This window comes from Passer domesticus, chromosome 2 (genome assembly GCF_036417665.1).
Source record: "Passer domesticus isolate bPasDom1 chromosome 2, bPasDom1.hap1, whole genome shotgun sequence".
NCBI classification, from domain to species: Eukaryota; Metazoa; Chordata; class Aves; order Passeriformes; family Passeridae; genus Passer; species Passer domesticus.
Window position 1 is genome coordinate 62,176,176 of NC_087475.1, and position 13,809 is coordinate 62,189,984.

The 13,809-nt window shown below is 43.2% G+C and overlaps 1 protein-coding gene across 12 annotated transcripts in view; it reads right to left on the reverse strand.

Moving 5' to 3' along the window:
- The window catches only part of TSC22D1 (TSC22 domain family member 1), a 91,056-nt gene extending 77,451 nt beyond the window's left edge, over positions 1-13,605 (reverse strand). For 7 of the 12 annotated variants that reach the window (XR_010356109.1, XR_010356108.1, XR_010356114.1 and 4 more), the window contains exons 1-2: positions 12,952-13,603; positions 9,463-12,317 (exon numbers count right to left, since the gene is read on the reverse strand). Coding sequence is in view for 2 of the 12 variants with exons in the window: in XM_064408730.1 (XP_064264800.1) it covers positions 9,463-12,284 (2,822 nt within the window). In the remaining 10 variants the exon portion in view is untranslated. Of the gene's footprint in view, positions 1-9,462; positions 12,325-12,951 lie in introns of those variants that run through there. The other 5 variants (XR_010356106.1, XR_010356107.1, XR_010356115.1 and 2 more) reach the window with 4 other exon arrangements.
- Positions 13,606-13,809: the final 204 nt, after the last annotated feature.

A 13,809-nucleotide genomic window follows, 5' to 3' on the forward strand; every position in this document is an offset into this window, starting at 1 on the left:
TTAAAGTACGTAGTCATTAATTCATGGTTCCTTTTATTTTCACTTGGTCTTATTTTGTAAGACTGCAAGAAATGAGACTGTAAAAGCAGTATTGCTCATTCTTTCACCAGTAGGTTTGTTTTGGATTGTTTTATTTAAAAAAAAAGCTTTATATATTCTCATACGTGTACATACAGGTAAGGAACATTAAGAATTTCAGACTGAAGGATTTCAAAAGCAAGTTAATCAAGATGTTCAGGAAACATTTCAAATTAAGGTCAGGTCAAGATTCTTCACTGAACAGCTTAGAACATACACAATAATGCTAAATATAAACTAATTATTACTATAAAATCCTTCCTTGACAGATTTCATAGATGCTCATAGTCTGAGAATCCTCTACTGAAAGTGACATCAAGGGAGAATGACAATTAATCCCATGCACAAGTTGACACACACACAATAATCATGGAACACCCTAAGCTGTTCTCCTTCCCCTTACATTCATTTCTATATGGCAGGCATTACAGCATGAACCCTCATGAAATCCTAAAGGGAAAGAAAAGCATTCCACTTCTGTCAGGCTCAATCTGGAAGTACAAATTAAAACGCTGTTTATAGTCCACAGACAGACTTCCTCAGAAAAATATGGAATCTTTCATATGGTACAAAAACACATTATGATATTTCAACACACATACATCCAGTAAAATTATGAAGCTTAAAATAATCTTCCAGGAAATCTACAGAAGCCTTTTTTTCCCTTTGCTTATCCCAGCTCAGTGGCAATATACGCCAAACAAGTCACTCATTATTTAGATTCTGTCTGAGAAATTTTTGCTTGCTTTTCTTTAAAAAGTATTTCAAAATTGCAGTCACAACAGACATCAAAGCAATCATACATGAATTACTGGGTTAATTTTTAATCACTGTCTTCCTTAATAGCTATAAGAGCACTAAATATATGGAAACAAATTTAGTATGGTTACATTCTAACATTTTTGATTTCTACAGTTTCTTATATATAAAAGTCAACCACCAGTCATCATCTCTCTTTGTCATCTATCCATGACTGTGATGGAATTGGGTGAAATGAAGGTCAGAGGAATCTTAAGAGGTATTTAAGTTCTCTCATCTTGACAGGAATTTCGTCCCTCTACATTGCACAGACTTCAAAGTTACTGGAGAAACATTAAGAGCTATTTCTATAACTTTTATTTGTTTACAAGGATTTAGAGGAAAACACCATTTATAAACCAGCATAAGCAACATTTCATGGTTACCATATTCAGAATTTAACACTTTATGTAACTAAAAGGACTACTGACTAGATATGTAAGAACCCAAGACAACATAGTGATAACTCAGTTATCAATAACTAGGACCCACAAGACAATGGATTACAAACAAAAGACTAACAATATCTGCAAAAAAGATGGTGTAAATTACATTTGATCCACACCTTGAGATCTTACAGGGGGAATGAACCAAGTGTAACACTGAGGATAAAGAAACAGCCATACAGTAGTAGCACTGCATGCTGAAATTCCATTACCTGTGTAAGTCATCATTAAGAGCTACACTGCAGTACTGAAGGAAAAAAGAACCCTATTATTAAATGCATTAAGATGCTAAAAGTATTGTTGAATGTGTATCCACATTTTCAGCAGCTTTCAGTACTATCCCTAGTACTTTGCACAGTACTTTGACACTGTTGCTTAAACAGCTGCTGGAGAAGTTCAAAACTCAGTAACACACCAAGAAATCAGAGTCCTGAAAACTTCCTGCTGATATCCATGCTAATTAAAACAACCAAACACACACAAACAAAAAAAAAACCCTAACAAAACCAAAGCAAGACAAAAAAAAAAAAAGACAAGACATACAAACAAGAAGGTTAAAAAAATACTTAAATCACACAGAAGCTCAAACAATAAGCCTGGCCGAGTCATTTAACAATCTTAAGCAGAAGATAAAACATGCTACAACCAACTTCCAGTTGCTATCAAATGTACACCTTACTAGAAGGACTGCCTGTCTTTAAGAGACTGTTGTCCCATTCACCTAGCAGCAAGTTCATCTCTAAATCTAAACTCAGAGAAGATCCTCTGCTGCCTGTTTTAGCAATTTATAAAATGGTACTTCTCAGCTACACTCAAAAAAATAGATTATTCAGAAGTATGTAAACAGATGAACAAGATACCCCTTTAAATTTAATTAAAACAGCTACAAAACCATTTTCTGAGAATTTCTTTGAGGAAAACAAATAGCATCAGTGGTAGGTGCATTTGTTGCTCTTAGAGGACCATAGTAAGTTCCAAAACTGTGTTAAATTTCCAAGCCATAATGATAAACAAAATCCCCAACTACTTTACTTCTTACTCTGTTCTTCTAGTGTATTTTTAAAATTCTATACCCATTTCAGACTGTACAATACCTACAAGCCCCAGCAAGCAAGGCTACTTATAAAGAGTAGTTTGCTTTAGTAGCCATTCTCTGTTGAAAAAGGCAAAGCTACTTTTACTGTTCTGGACCATCACTAACCCTGCACTGCAACAAGAAACAGAAATTGGAACAAGAATTTCAAACCCGAATGCCTACGATTCTTAAATTTACATCCTGAGTGTCAAAGGTCATCAATATAGGAAGCCTCACCAACACCTCAAAACAGCATGAGGGACAAACATCTAACAAAACCCAGAGGAGAAAAGAAGAAAAAAAACTCAGGAGTAATTTTTGGTACATAATAATACCAAAATAATTTAAAGGAAGCATAATCAAAGTAACAGTTTGCTCAAAGAAAACAGTGAAAAATTTTACTGTGACTTTTCTGTTTTACCATAACACGTTAAAGATCTTACTTCTGCAAGTATAAAAAAATTCATAAAATGGAACCAGTTCCCATTATTAAAGCATAATGATGTGTTTGAAGAACATGAGGAATCATCATTCTTCATCTCTGCAAAATCAGAAGCCCTCATTCAGTAGGTACTAGCAAGTCACTTAGTCCATAAGGTAACCAACAATGACAGAACACCCAAACTACCACGGGCTCTACCACTTGCATGCATGGCATCATTACAATCCCTGCCTGCCAATCATTTATAACCTCTAAATATCTCTCTCAGGAAAGTCAATTCAGCTTCAGTGAAAGATGGAGATTTTTGCATAGAATTGCAACCACAAACCAAATCCTGCTTCCAACACTGACAATGCACAATAGGTGTTCGGAGGCTTGCACAAAATGAGCTGATAAGGATTTCTACACCACTGACCATAGCACAATTACGATCTTTGTTTAGCAAATTCCAAAGGCAGAAAAGGAGTTAAAGTGTTCCCAGACATTAAAGCCAAAGGATGATCAGGTGCTCCAATTTGACACCATAATTATGCTGCACTTCCATCATGCAATTCCTAAGTCTGAATGCTTTAGAACAGGCTAAAATAAATAAAGTGCTGTATCTCCAGTCACTCAGGAACTCTTTCCATCTTAGCTTTAGGCTACGGTTTCCTGTACAACCATGCTGAGAATAAACTAGTTTCTTATTTATTTCATGGTGATCATCACCATGAAATAAATTACTGAATAATCTTACTCTTAGTCCATCTTAATAGCACTGCTTTTGGCGGCACAAATGTAGTAAATGAAAGGTACAGGCCCACTTTAAGAAGTGTTCAGTCATTTGTTAAAGTATAATATGCATTACACACAGTACATTTTAGTCTCATAAATTAATCAAAAGAATAGAAAAAACCAGTGCATTAAATCAATGAGAACAAAGACACACTATTCTTTTCTAGTCATTTTTATGTTTCACCTACATCACACTGCAAACCCAGATCACAAATTATTCCAAGAAAGGTCATAGCAAGAATCACTCGCTATAATTGCACTGATATTCAGGCGTGTGCAGTTCCTTGTTTAAAAAAACCATACTAGCAATACTGCCGTTTACAATTTGATGCACTTCCTAGGCCGTCAAGAGACAGGTCTGAAAAGGCTTATTTACCTTATTACCATCTGTAAGATGAACAGGTTATAGGAGGTCTTTTTGTAGCACAGGTATGCTAACCATACACATTTTTATTTATGCCTAAGCAAGATACATTAACATATTGGGGGTGGCTAGGATTAGGGTTTTTTGGAGGGGATTGTGGCATTTGTTTTTCAATTATTTTCCCTTCCCACTCTGCTATCTTTGCTAGTTTACCACTGACTGATACAGTCATTACTCTGTTCCCCATTATCTAGATCACAGTAACTTGTAAAGGCTGAAACACTTCACTACCAATCCATTTGTCAGTGGGTTTAATTATAATTTTCAGATTAGCCTGTAAAGAATGCAAATCCTGAGACAGTAATAAAGATTGTTTTTCAATTAAATACTTTAAAATCTTGTTTGTTCATTTTCTCATACACATACATAGATGGTTTCATATTTATGCACAGCTCCAAAGAGCAACCAAAACTGCAGTGCTAAGGAATGGTTTCTGGAAATCACTAGAAGAGATTAATTTCTCAGCATCTGCCTTAAGTGCTAAATTACTGCTTTTACAACTCCCTAGTATCTGTTGGTTCTTCCTGTCTTGAAATAACATCATACCAAGCACTGTAGCAACCCTTAGTTCAAAGTGTGTCATGGCATGCAGAAAATGCATCTATAAAAGATGCCAGGAAAAGCTCCATCAAAAAAGGTATTGCCACCTACAGCTGGTCAGCAGACATACAAGGTGCAGACCCTAAATTCTTCATTGTTCTTTACTTAGAGCAGAACTAACAAAGTCAATTCAACCAACAATAGGTCTTTTACTCCATCAGACAAAGTGAGAAACTGGACTTGTCAGCATGACACAACAGCAGGCACACTTTCTTCATCAAAGTTCTCACTTTCTGCTCACTTAACTAGACATTAGGAAGGTTAATAATTTTTGCAAGTTCCACAGAAAGCTCAATTGAAGATATGACCAAATTTTTGTAATAGCTCATCTCCTAGAACTCAAATCACATGATTTTCAAAATGGTGGCAAGACTGTGAAGCAAGTTTAAAATCTGCAAGACAGTAACATCACTGTCCCTAAGACGCAACTAAAAAAAAAGTCACTATAGATCTATGCTAATACACCAGAAATCCTTTGTTGTAAAATATCTATTCCCTTTCTCACCACATGCAGAGCAGCAGAACTTCCAGCAAACAAAGAAGCCCATATAAACTCTAAACACTTACACAAGTAAGTACTCAAAATAGTTACTGCACCAAAAATATAATTGAAGTTTCCGGTTCTACCTTACTTCACTCACTACTGCTTCCTAAAATCTTCAAAAAGTATTGAATTCCATCTGTAAAAATCTCACGTGTACCTGGTCAGCCTTTCCACTACATAGCTGCATACAAGATTAACATTAATCCACCTTCCTGACTGTACTTCACTTTACAATCTAGTATGAGTTACTACTGCTAGAGATCTCTCCAAAGTTGCTCACAAGTCTTAATTCTCATGTTCAGCTTTAATCTCCAGCCCCTCTACAAACTTAGTAACAAGCCAAAACACGTCTTACACAAAAAAACATTTCTAAAGGGATCCTTTAATAAAAATTTCTCTCAATAATGAGATTGTCAGATAATAAGACATATTTTAAATCTCTATGCCTGTTTTGCGTTTGCCACCATCTTTTCCTCCTGTTTCTCTTCAGCTTCGCTGGATGACATACACAAACAGGTGAACACAACTTGCACCAGCCTAAAGAATGCAAACAGTTCTGCAGGAAATGTTGTCAAGGACAGGGAAGCAGTTACTAGTTCTCTATCCTTCATTCACAAAAAAATCTGCTTTTGAGGAATGACAAACAATGTTTCAGATTAAGTTATTTTTAAATTCACTCAGAGCAGCCTCCATAGATGCTGTAAAATACATTAACTTTTGAAGTCTTCACTTTACAGGTAACTTAAAAATAATGTAAATCCATACAAAATCTTACTGCAAGCATGTACAGCAAAACATTGTCTACATGGATGTAACTGATTTTGCAACACTAAGTATAAATACACAAAAAGATTCACTGTGATACAAACATGCATTCTTCCATGCTTAAATATCAAACACATGAAAATAAAAGCAATCCTGCTCACAGTCCTAAAGATGAAATACTAAACTCAAAAGACCATGCCTAAGATTAGCAAGATTTAGTAGTTATAGTGAATACACCAAGGTAACCACTCCAAATCCAAGAAACTAATTAAGAACCATGCACTGAGTCCATACCATGGCTCAAATTAAGGAAAAGGGGAAAAAAAAGTATTTAACAACGAAAAAACTGGCCTGCATTTCTGTAGACCAAAAAATTAAGAGATGATGAATCTACCAACACACAAACATCTATGGCATACCCAACAGGCTTCAGAAGACTCATCAGAAGAACTACGGGTGTTTGGTGATTTTGTTGGGGTTTGGGGTTTTTTGTTCAGCAGTTTGATTTTTATTTTTTTTGTTAACACAGAAAGTACAGGGAGTATTATTTGTATCCTCTCTTTATTTATTCACATTTGCAAATTAATTTTCCATATGGCATTCTGCCAAGCAGCTCATTTTTAATATCTAATCTTCACTATGACTTGAAATAAAAGTCATTCATACTGGGGAAATAAAGGTTACGGTTCTCAAAGCAGATACACTCCACACTGTCTATATTTAAAAGGCCATGCCCTGATAACAGGCATAGAAAGAGCTGCAAATGGCGTTCTAAACAGAGTTAAAGATACTGGCATAGCCTTAAATGCAGTTATATACAGCTTTAAGGAAAGCTGGGAGTTAATCTATACAAGGTATTACATGGGTCAGATGTTTTTTCAAAGGCACACTAAGTGGAATTTTACAGCTTCTTCGCTGGCCCAATTATGTCACCACTCACTTCTTTTTTCCTACCTTTTCCTTTGCCAGGTTTAGAATCACTTGGGATGTATTGATAGAAATCTTCAGTGATATATGTGTGTGCAGATAAGAGCAAGAGAAATGGGGATTTCAAACACACATAATTACAGTACACCTGCTTCTGAAACTATGTCCTTTTACAATACACTACCCTTTACCTCCTGTAAAAGAAGGATAATCTAACAAACTAACCAAAAAAAAAAACAGAACTAGAGAGCTCCCATGGCCAGAAAGGCGTGGAGCGAAGCAGAGTAACAACGTATCTTGCACTGCCTCCGGCAAGTAACAAATTCTCATCTCCAGCCCAAAATTCCAGTGAGGATGACAACAGAAGTACCCTGCCCCGAGATCCCCTGGAAGTGGAAACAGAAGCAATCTCACCAGGTTTATAAGGTCACATATAAATACACAGGGAGACGTGCTGCTGTAAATGGTCTGACTGTACACAAAAGTAACCTGGCCACTACTGCCATGCAAAAAAAAACCCAATTATTTTTGGTCTCCATTTAATAGAGTCATATCCTGCTTTGTATAAAGAATATAAATGGTTTTCCAACTGCAGCTAAACAAAAGTGTAGCCTACCTGGAGATGACAGATTGAACAAAGACGCAACGTGCATGGGAGAAGAAAGGATATGATCTTTGGCTAGCCAAACAACAGAGGAAGAAGGTATTTCTGGCTATTGTTACCCTGAGGGATTTAAACATTCTGGAAAAACTACCAATCATGTTGAACTGTTAACATATGCTCTTAAAATCAGGGTACAGACATATTCTAGATGTCATTCTCCAAAACCCTATCTTTAAGCTTATGATTTTTCTACTTGGCTAGGGTCCCCTAAAAGCTTAGGGGATTTTTTTGGTTGATAAAACAAAACAAAGCCAAAAAACAACAACCACACTACAACAAAAACAAACAACACCACCAAACACCAGTGGGACTCATGAAGAGAAGGATTAGTGTCTTGGCTTACAAAATTCAAAAGAAAACCAAAAAATATTTCTGAAAAACTGCTAACAGCATAATGGTGACACTGTTGGCTTTAACACCTCAATCTGTCTTCTATCACCTTCATGTACTTATTGACTAAAAAAACATAATCAGAATGCAACAGTGTTGGAACTTGTCTTCTAGCACTCCTGGAAGACAAGCTGCTACTCATTACAGTTCTCTGGCATCTCAGAAAGATGTGATGAAAGCCACTACAGCAGTCAACACCTTATGATCAACATAATCAGAGGCTGCTGATAGAGTTAGGATTTTCAATATTAAGAAAAGAATCCAGCCTCTCCCAGCAACCCATTTTATTAAAAAAAAAAAAAAATAAAGTCTGGTCACTGGTATTACTCCTGATTTAAGTTATGGCACCAAGAAGGCATTTAAAAAGTGCTTCACCTCCCATTGCTACAGTATTTTCCCCCCTTGTGTTTAGTGCCTTATTTTGTCTCCTCACCCTACTCTCAGTTTTTCTAGTGTTTTCTATCCTGCTCCACGTTCCCAGGGAGGGTTATTTATCAAATATATATATAAAATATATCTTCAAAGATACTTCTTAGACAGGAAATTCTTTGGAAGAAGCACCAGTTTTCCTGGCCACTCACAACCCGTATCACAAGAGGTCCTCAACACATTGAGGACTTTCCACACATAATTAATATCAAACCATCACACTTTAAAATTGATGTTTCAATCAATTCAGCCTGCACACACAATGGTCTCAACTTCTCTACACACACTGTCAGAGAAATGGGAATGTTCACATGCACGTACTCTTAAGGCTAGGCAGTGGTCATTTACTTGAAAAGGTGAAGGTGAGAGAATACATGCAGTTTGAACTGGTGAAAATAGGAAAAAAAAAGTGCAGTTTTCTTACTCTAACTGCACAGAATTGGTCCACCAGATGCAAAGGTTCACCACCCTTCGGCAGGCCTCAGCAGATCTCACCATGCATTAACACTTTGAAGCAGCACCATCAAGACCAAAAGTAGCCCAGGTTCAATTCAAAGAGCTACAACAATGCTGCTGAACATCCCTTATCCCACCATACTCGTTTGCCTAAAGCACCTCTTGGCTGTAAAAGAGGTTTTGAATACACTACAGAATCACAACTGGTTCAACCTTAGTAAAGCAGTACTTTAAAAAGAGCAGCTAAGGCAGGATGAAGTCTAGTCTTGTGAAAAAAAATATACCCAAGAATAAATATTAATTATTTTCATATAATAAATAATCTAAACTGCAATCACCACTAGTATACCCACACTCTACAGTATTCTTGTCTTCCTCAACAGTGGGAATATACACACTGTACAGACTGTTAAGCACAATTTACCCACACAGTAGTTTCAAAGCATAATCAATACAACCCACCCCCTCAAGTGGAAAACAAGTTCTTTAATACAATATCTGCATGTGCTGAGACCTGAGAAATAGTATTTTAATTAGACAGAAACATCACACTGCTTCATTTCACAGAATGGCTGTAACAAGACCTGCAAGTTAGCGCAAATCAAACTATCAGAGAGTCCATCTTTTAATAAAGTTACAGGCAGTCTTACCTCTCATCCTCACCATCTACAAGAGGCGTTGTCAAGGGCAGCACCTTCAGCGGGAAGAGGGACGCAGAGGACGGCATGTTGCTGCTCCCGCCATCTGAAGCGGCCGATGCTCCACCACCGCTCTCGACGCCGGCAGCTTGAGGTAAACCCGCCAAGGAAGGTTCTGTAGGGCGCCTGCCGTCCTCGATTTGGCTTACAATGGACTGAGCTAGTGATTGTGCAGGGAACTGGGTAGAGCTTAATGGCATCTGCTGTGGCACACTCTGTGCCACTGGCATACCTATACTTGTTGATATCAAGGGAGGCTGACTAACGCTTTGAGCCAAACTGCCATTCTGCACAGCCGAAGCCTGTGCTATGTTCTGTGGCTGTCCCAAACCTACAGAAGCAGAAGGTATGCCAGGAGGCACAGCTGAACCAGCTTGACTTGGTGCAGGAACAGTACTAGCAGAGGGTATAGGGCTTACTGCAGGCAGCTGCTGGCCAGCCATCCCTTGGACTACAGATTCCACTCCTTGTGCCTGTGGCTGTACAGGTAACAAGGTGTTTTGCTGAGCAATGACCATTTGTTGAGGAAGGCCTGTAGCGCCAGCCTGTAATCCTTGCTGCATTATTCCTGTCTGCACAGGCTGCACTACTTGGGAAGATGGAGGAGCAGCCGTCGATGGCATAACTGGAGGTGGAATTTGGTTTGCAGCAGATGGTGGTTGCACCACAGCAGCTACACTTCCTTGCTGCCCAACATTTAGCATTTGACCACTGGCAGCTACACCTGGTATTGCTGCTGGAGCATGTGCAACAGGCTGAGCTGGGGCAGCAGCTGGATGTGCTTGCACTGTAGGCTGCATGCCCTGTGCCTGGGCAACAGGAACCGGTTGCCCAGCTCCTACTCCTGTAGAACTTGGCTGCATGGCAGGGGCTGGAGTCTGAAGGATCTGCTGATGTTGAATGTAGTCTGGCATAGCCCCTGTGACAGAGTTTTGGTTCACCGGCTTAACGTGACCCGCGGCCATCTGCGTAGGAACTGGCTGCTGTTGCTGCTGCTGTCCATACTGCAACTGCTGCTGCACCACTGGCAAAGTCTGCACAGGCTGCGCCGGCTGCGAATACGGCAGCTGCTGTTGAGCCATACTCTGAAGGGCAGGCTGCTGGTGGCCCAGAGACGGGGATACACCTAGTATATTAACCGGGGCTGGCTGAACCCCAGTAACAGTGGTTAGACTGGCCTGTGCAGGAGGTTGGACCCCTGGCTTCTGCTGTGGATAGTTTACTTCTTGAGAATGCAGCTGGACTTGTGCAAGCTGTGATTGAGAAACACTCTGTGGTATACTAGATGCTGGAATTGCTGGAGGAGCAGCACTGCTAAAATCCATCTGCTGCGGACCCACACCTTGAAATGCTTGCTGCTGTACCACAGTAGGTGCTCCCATTTCTCCACTTCCCACACTTTCTGTATAGTGACTCAGTGTGCTTACATTGCTGCTAACAGAACTCCCACTGGTGCTCTCCCTTTCAGAAGTCACTTCAAGCGGGTTTTGTTTTATCGTCTCTACTGCTTTGTTTACTGCTACTCCCTCTGAAACTGCAACAGTGTTTTCTTTATCATAGAATTCAGTACATGTCCATCTACCTTTTTTGAAAGGTTCAGAACTAGAATCTAATTTTACAACCCTAAACCTTGACGTGCCAGATGCAGGCTGCTGCTGGCTTGATCCCACTGCCATTCCTGCAGTTGGATTAGTAACATTGTTAATGACACTAGAGGAAGCACTCGTACCATTGCCAACACCACTCAAGATATTCACATTAGCATTGCTGCTAGCTCCAGACAAAGCATTTACATTACCAGTACTCATGATGTTGCTTAAATTTATAGTACCAAGCACATTGCTTGCCACACTAGAACTACCACCACCAATATTACTTAAGGTACCAGTTCCAGCAGCAGGACTCATACCTAAATTGCCAGGACTACTTGTAGTGCGGATATTAGACACGGCAGATGCCGGGGAACCAGTGGATGATGCAGCAGAAACTGGTGCAGTTGATATAACATTGTCAGAGCTTCCAGTTGTTGATAGTTTTCTAAACGACGGACTGGGCGGTGGTCCTCCAGAAATTGGGGCGCTACCCACGCCGGGATGCGATGGATGATGGTGTCCATGATGGTGATGGTGAAGATGGTGGTGATGATGAACATGGTGAGGATGAACACTTCCATTGATCACAACACTCTGCTGTGGGTGATGAGGCAGAGGAGCATGCTGCTGAGGAAGATGAGGCTGGTTTGGAGAGACAGCCCCAGGAGTCTCTGCCTCTTGGAAGTTATTTAGAGTCTCTTCAGAAGAACTCCTCTCAGGTTCTCCCATATCAGTGGCTCTGGATAAAGACACATCCAAGATTTCTGAAGATGACAGGTCTTCGGTGTGAGACTCATCCAGGTCATCGTAGCTTTCTGTATCCTCGGCTATGCTGTTATTAGAGCTCATACTAGCTGATATTTGAGCAGGGGTCACACTGGTAATTTGAAAGCCACTTTTCTTTTTCATTTGAGCTCCAGTCTGTGCAAGGGGCTGGGGCTGGAGCTGAGACTGAGAGAGGAGGTTCAGGCTTTGTGGATGAGGGGGTGTCGGCTGTGGACCCGCTGTTGAAGCTGCTGCAGGAGATGGAGGCGGCGGCTGGACCAGCAAAGGCGGCTGATAATCCTCGGCGGAGAGGGCAGCGCTCCCAACGCCGGTACCTGGTGCAGTGGGAGCAGTAACGCAGCTGCTGCCGCTGCTACTGCTGCTGCCCCTTCTAGGAAACATCGCCGGGTGCGCCATCTTCCTAGCACTAATGTCTGCGGCTGAGTCAGGCTGGTGCATTGTATCGAGTGTATTTTAAGAGTGCAATCCCCCGGTATGGAAAGAGACAGACAGACACACACACACACACAGTTAGCTGTGTGCTCAGGGCAGGGCAGACACCACCACGCACAACCCCCCCGACTCCCGCAGCGCACGGGCTGAGGCGGCTCGGCACCGCCGCTCACCACCACCCCTCTCTCCCCTCCCCTCCTCCTCCCCTCCGAGACAGGGAGGGGGCGAGCACCGGTCCTCCGCCGCCTCTGAATGTGACACTTTCAATCCTCCGCCATTCACTTTCTTTCTCCCTACCACCCTCCCCCCCCCCCCCGCCTCCCTTTGATTTCTGCCACCACCTCCCTGCTCGGCCGCCTCCCCCTTCCCCAGCCCCCCGACTGCGCCTCACCCGGGAGGGCGGCCAGCCGGCCGACCCGGGGGCGAGCCCCTTCCTCCTCGCCGCGGAGGCTCCGCCGGGCGCCGCGGCTCGCCGGGAGCCGGCAGCACCGCCCTCCCTCCCTGCCTCCCTCCCCGCCTCGGCGGGGCGAGGGTAGCCGGCGGGCCCGCAGGGCAGCCCGGCGAGGCGGCCGGCGCCCCTCGCCATCACCGCGCTTAGTAGTAGGAGGAGGAGGAAGGCGCGGATACGTACAGGACTGGCGCACAGCAGGGCGGCAGCGGCAGGCTGAGCCGGGCAGGGACATCCCCGTCAGTGGCAGCCATGGAGCTGAATCATTTTGGGTATTAGAGAGACGGAATAAGGACGGAAGAAAAGCAGCAGCAGCAACCCGACAAAAGAGTCCATGAAAAGGAGAGAGGGAGGGAGGAAGGGGGAGCCAGCCAGGCAGCCTCTCTCTCCTCCCTGTGTCTGGCTGTCTCTGGAGGAGGCTCCGCTCCGCACGCTCTTCCTTCCCCCTCCGCCGCCTCCTCCCCCTTTATAACAGGCGGCACCCGCTCGTCCTCCGCAGAACCGCGCCTGGAATCCGTCCTCCTCCTCCTCCTCCCGCGTGTGCGTCCGCCCCGTCCTTTCTTCCCTCAGGGTCTACTCCCGGCTTCCCCGCCGCCGCGGGTCTCTCCCTCCCCGTGCCTGCCCCGTCTCCTCACGGAGCGCTGGAGGAGGCGCCGCGGGGGGGAGGAGGGGAGAGCTCGCCAAAGGGGAGGGCGGGCGAGAGACAACGTAAGATGGCGGCGGCCGCCGCGCACGCGCGGCCCGCCGGCAGACATAAAGCCCGTCTGGCCGGGGCCGGCGGAAATAGGGCTCGGCTCGCGTGGCGGAAATGGCCGAGCGGCGCCGAGCCCGCGGCGGGCGGCAGTGTCCCGGCTGAGGAGGGGGCGAGGCCGGGGCACGGCCATGGCGGCAGCAGCCGCCGCCCCCCTGGCCGGCCGCGGGGTGTAGCCGCCAGGTGCCCCCTCTCTGCCCGCAGCATGACTGTGCCTCACATGACCTGCCGCCGCCGCCTCCCTCCCCCTCTCCTCAGCTCCGCTGCAGATTTATTCAAGTTATTCATCA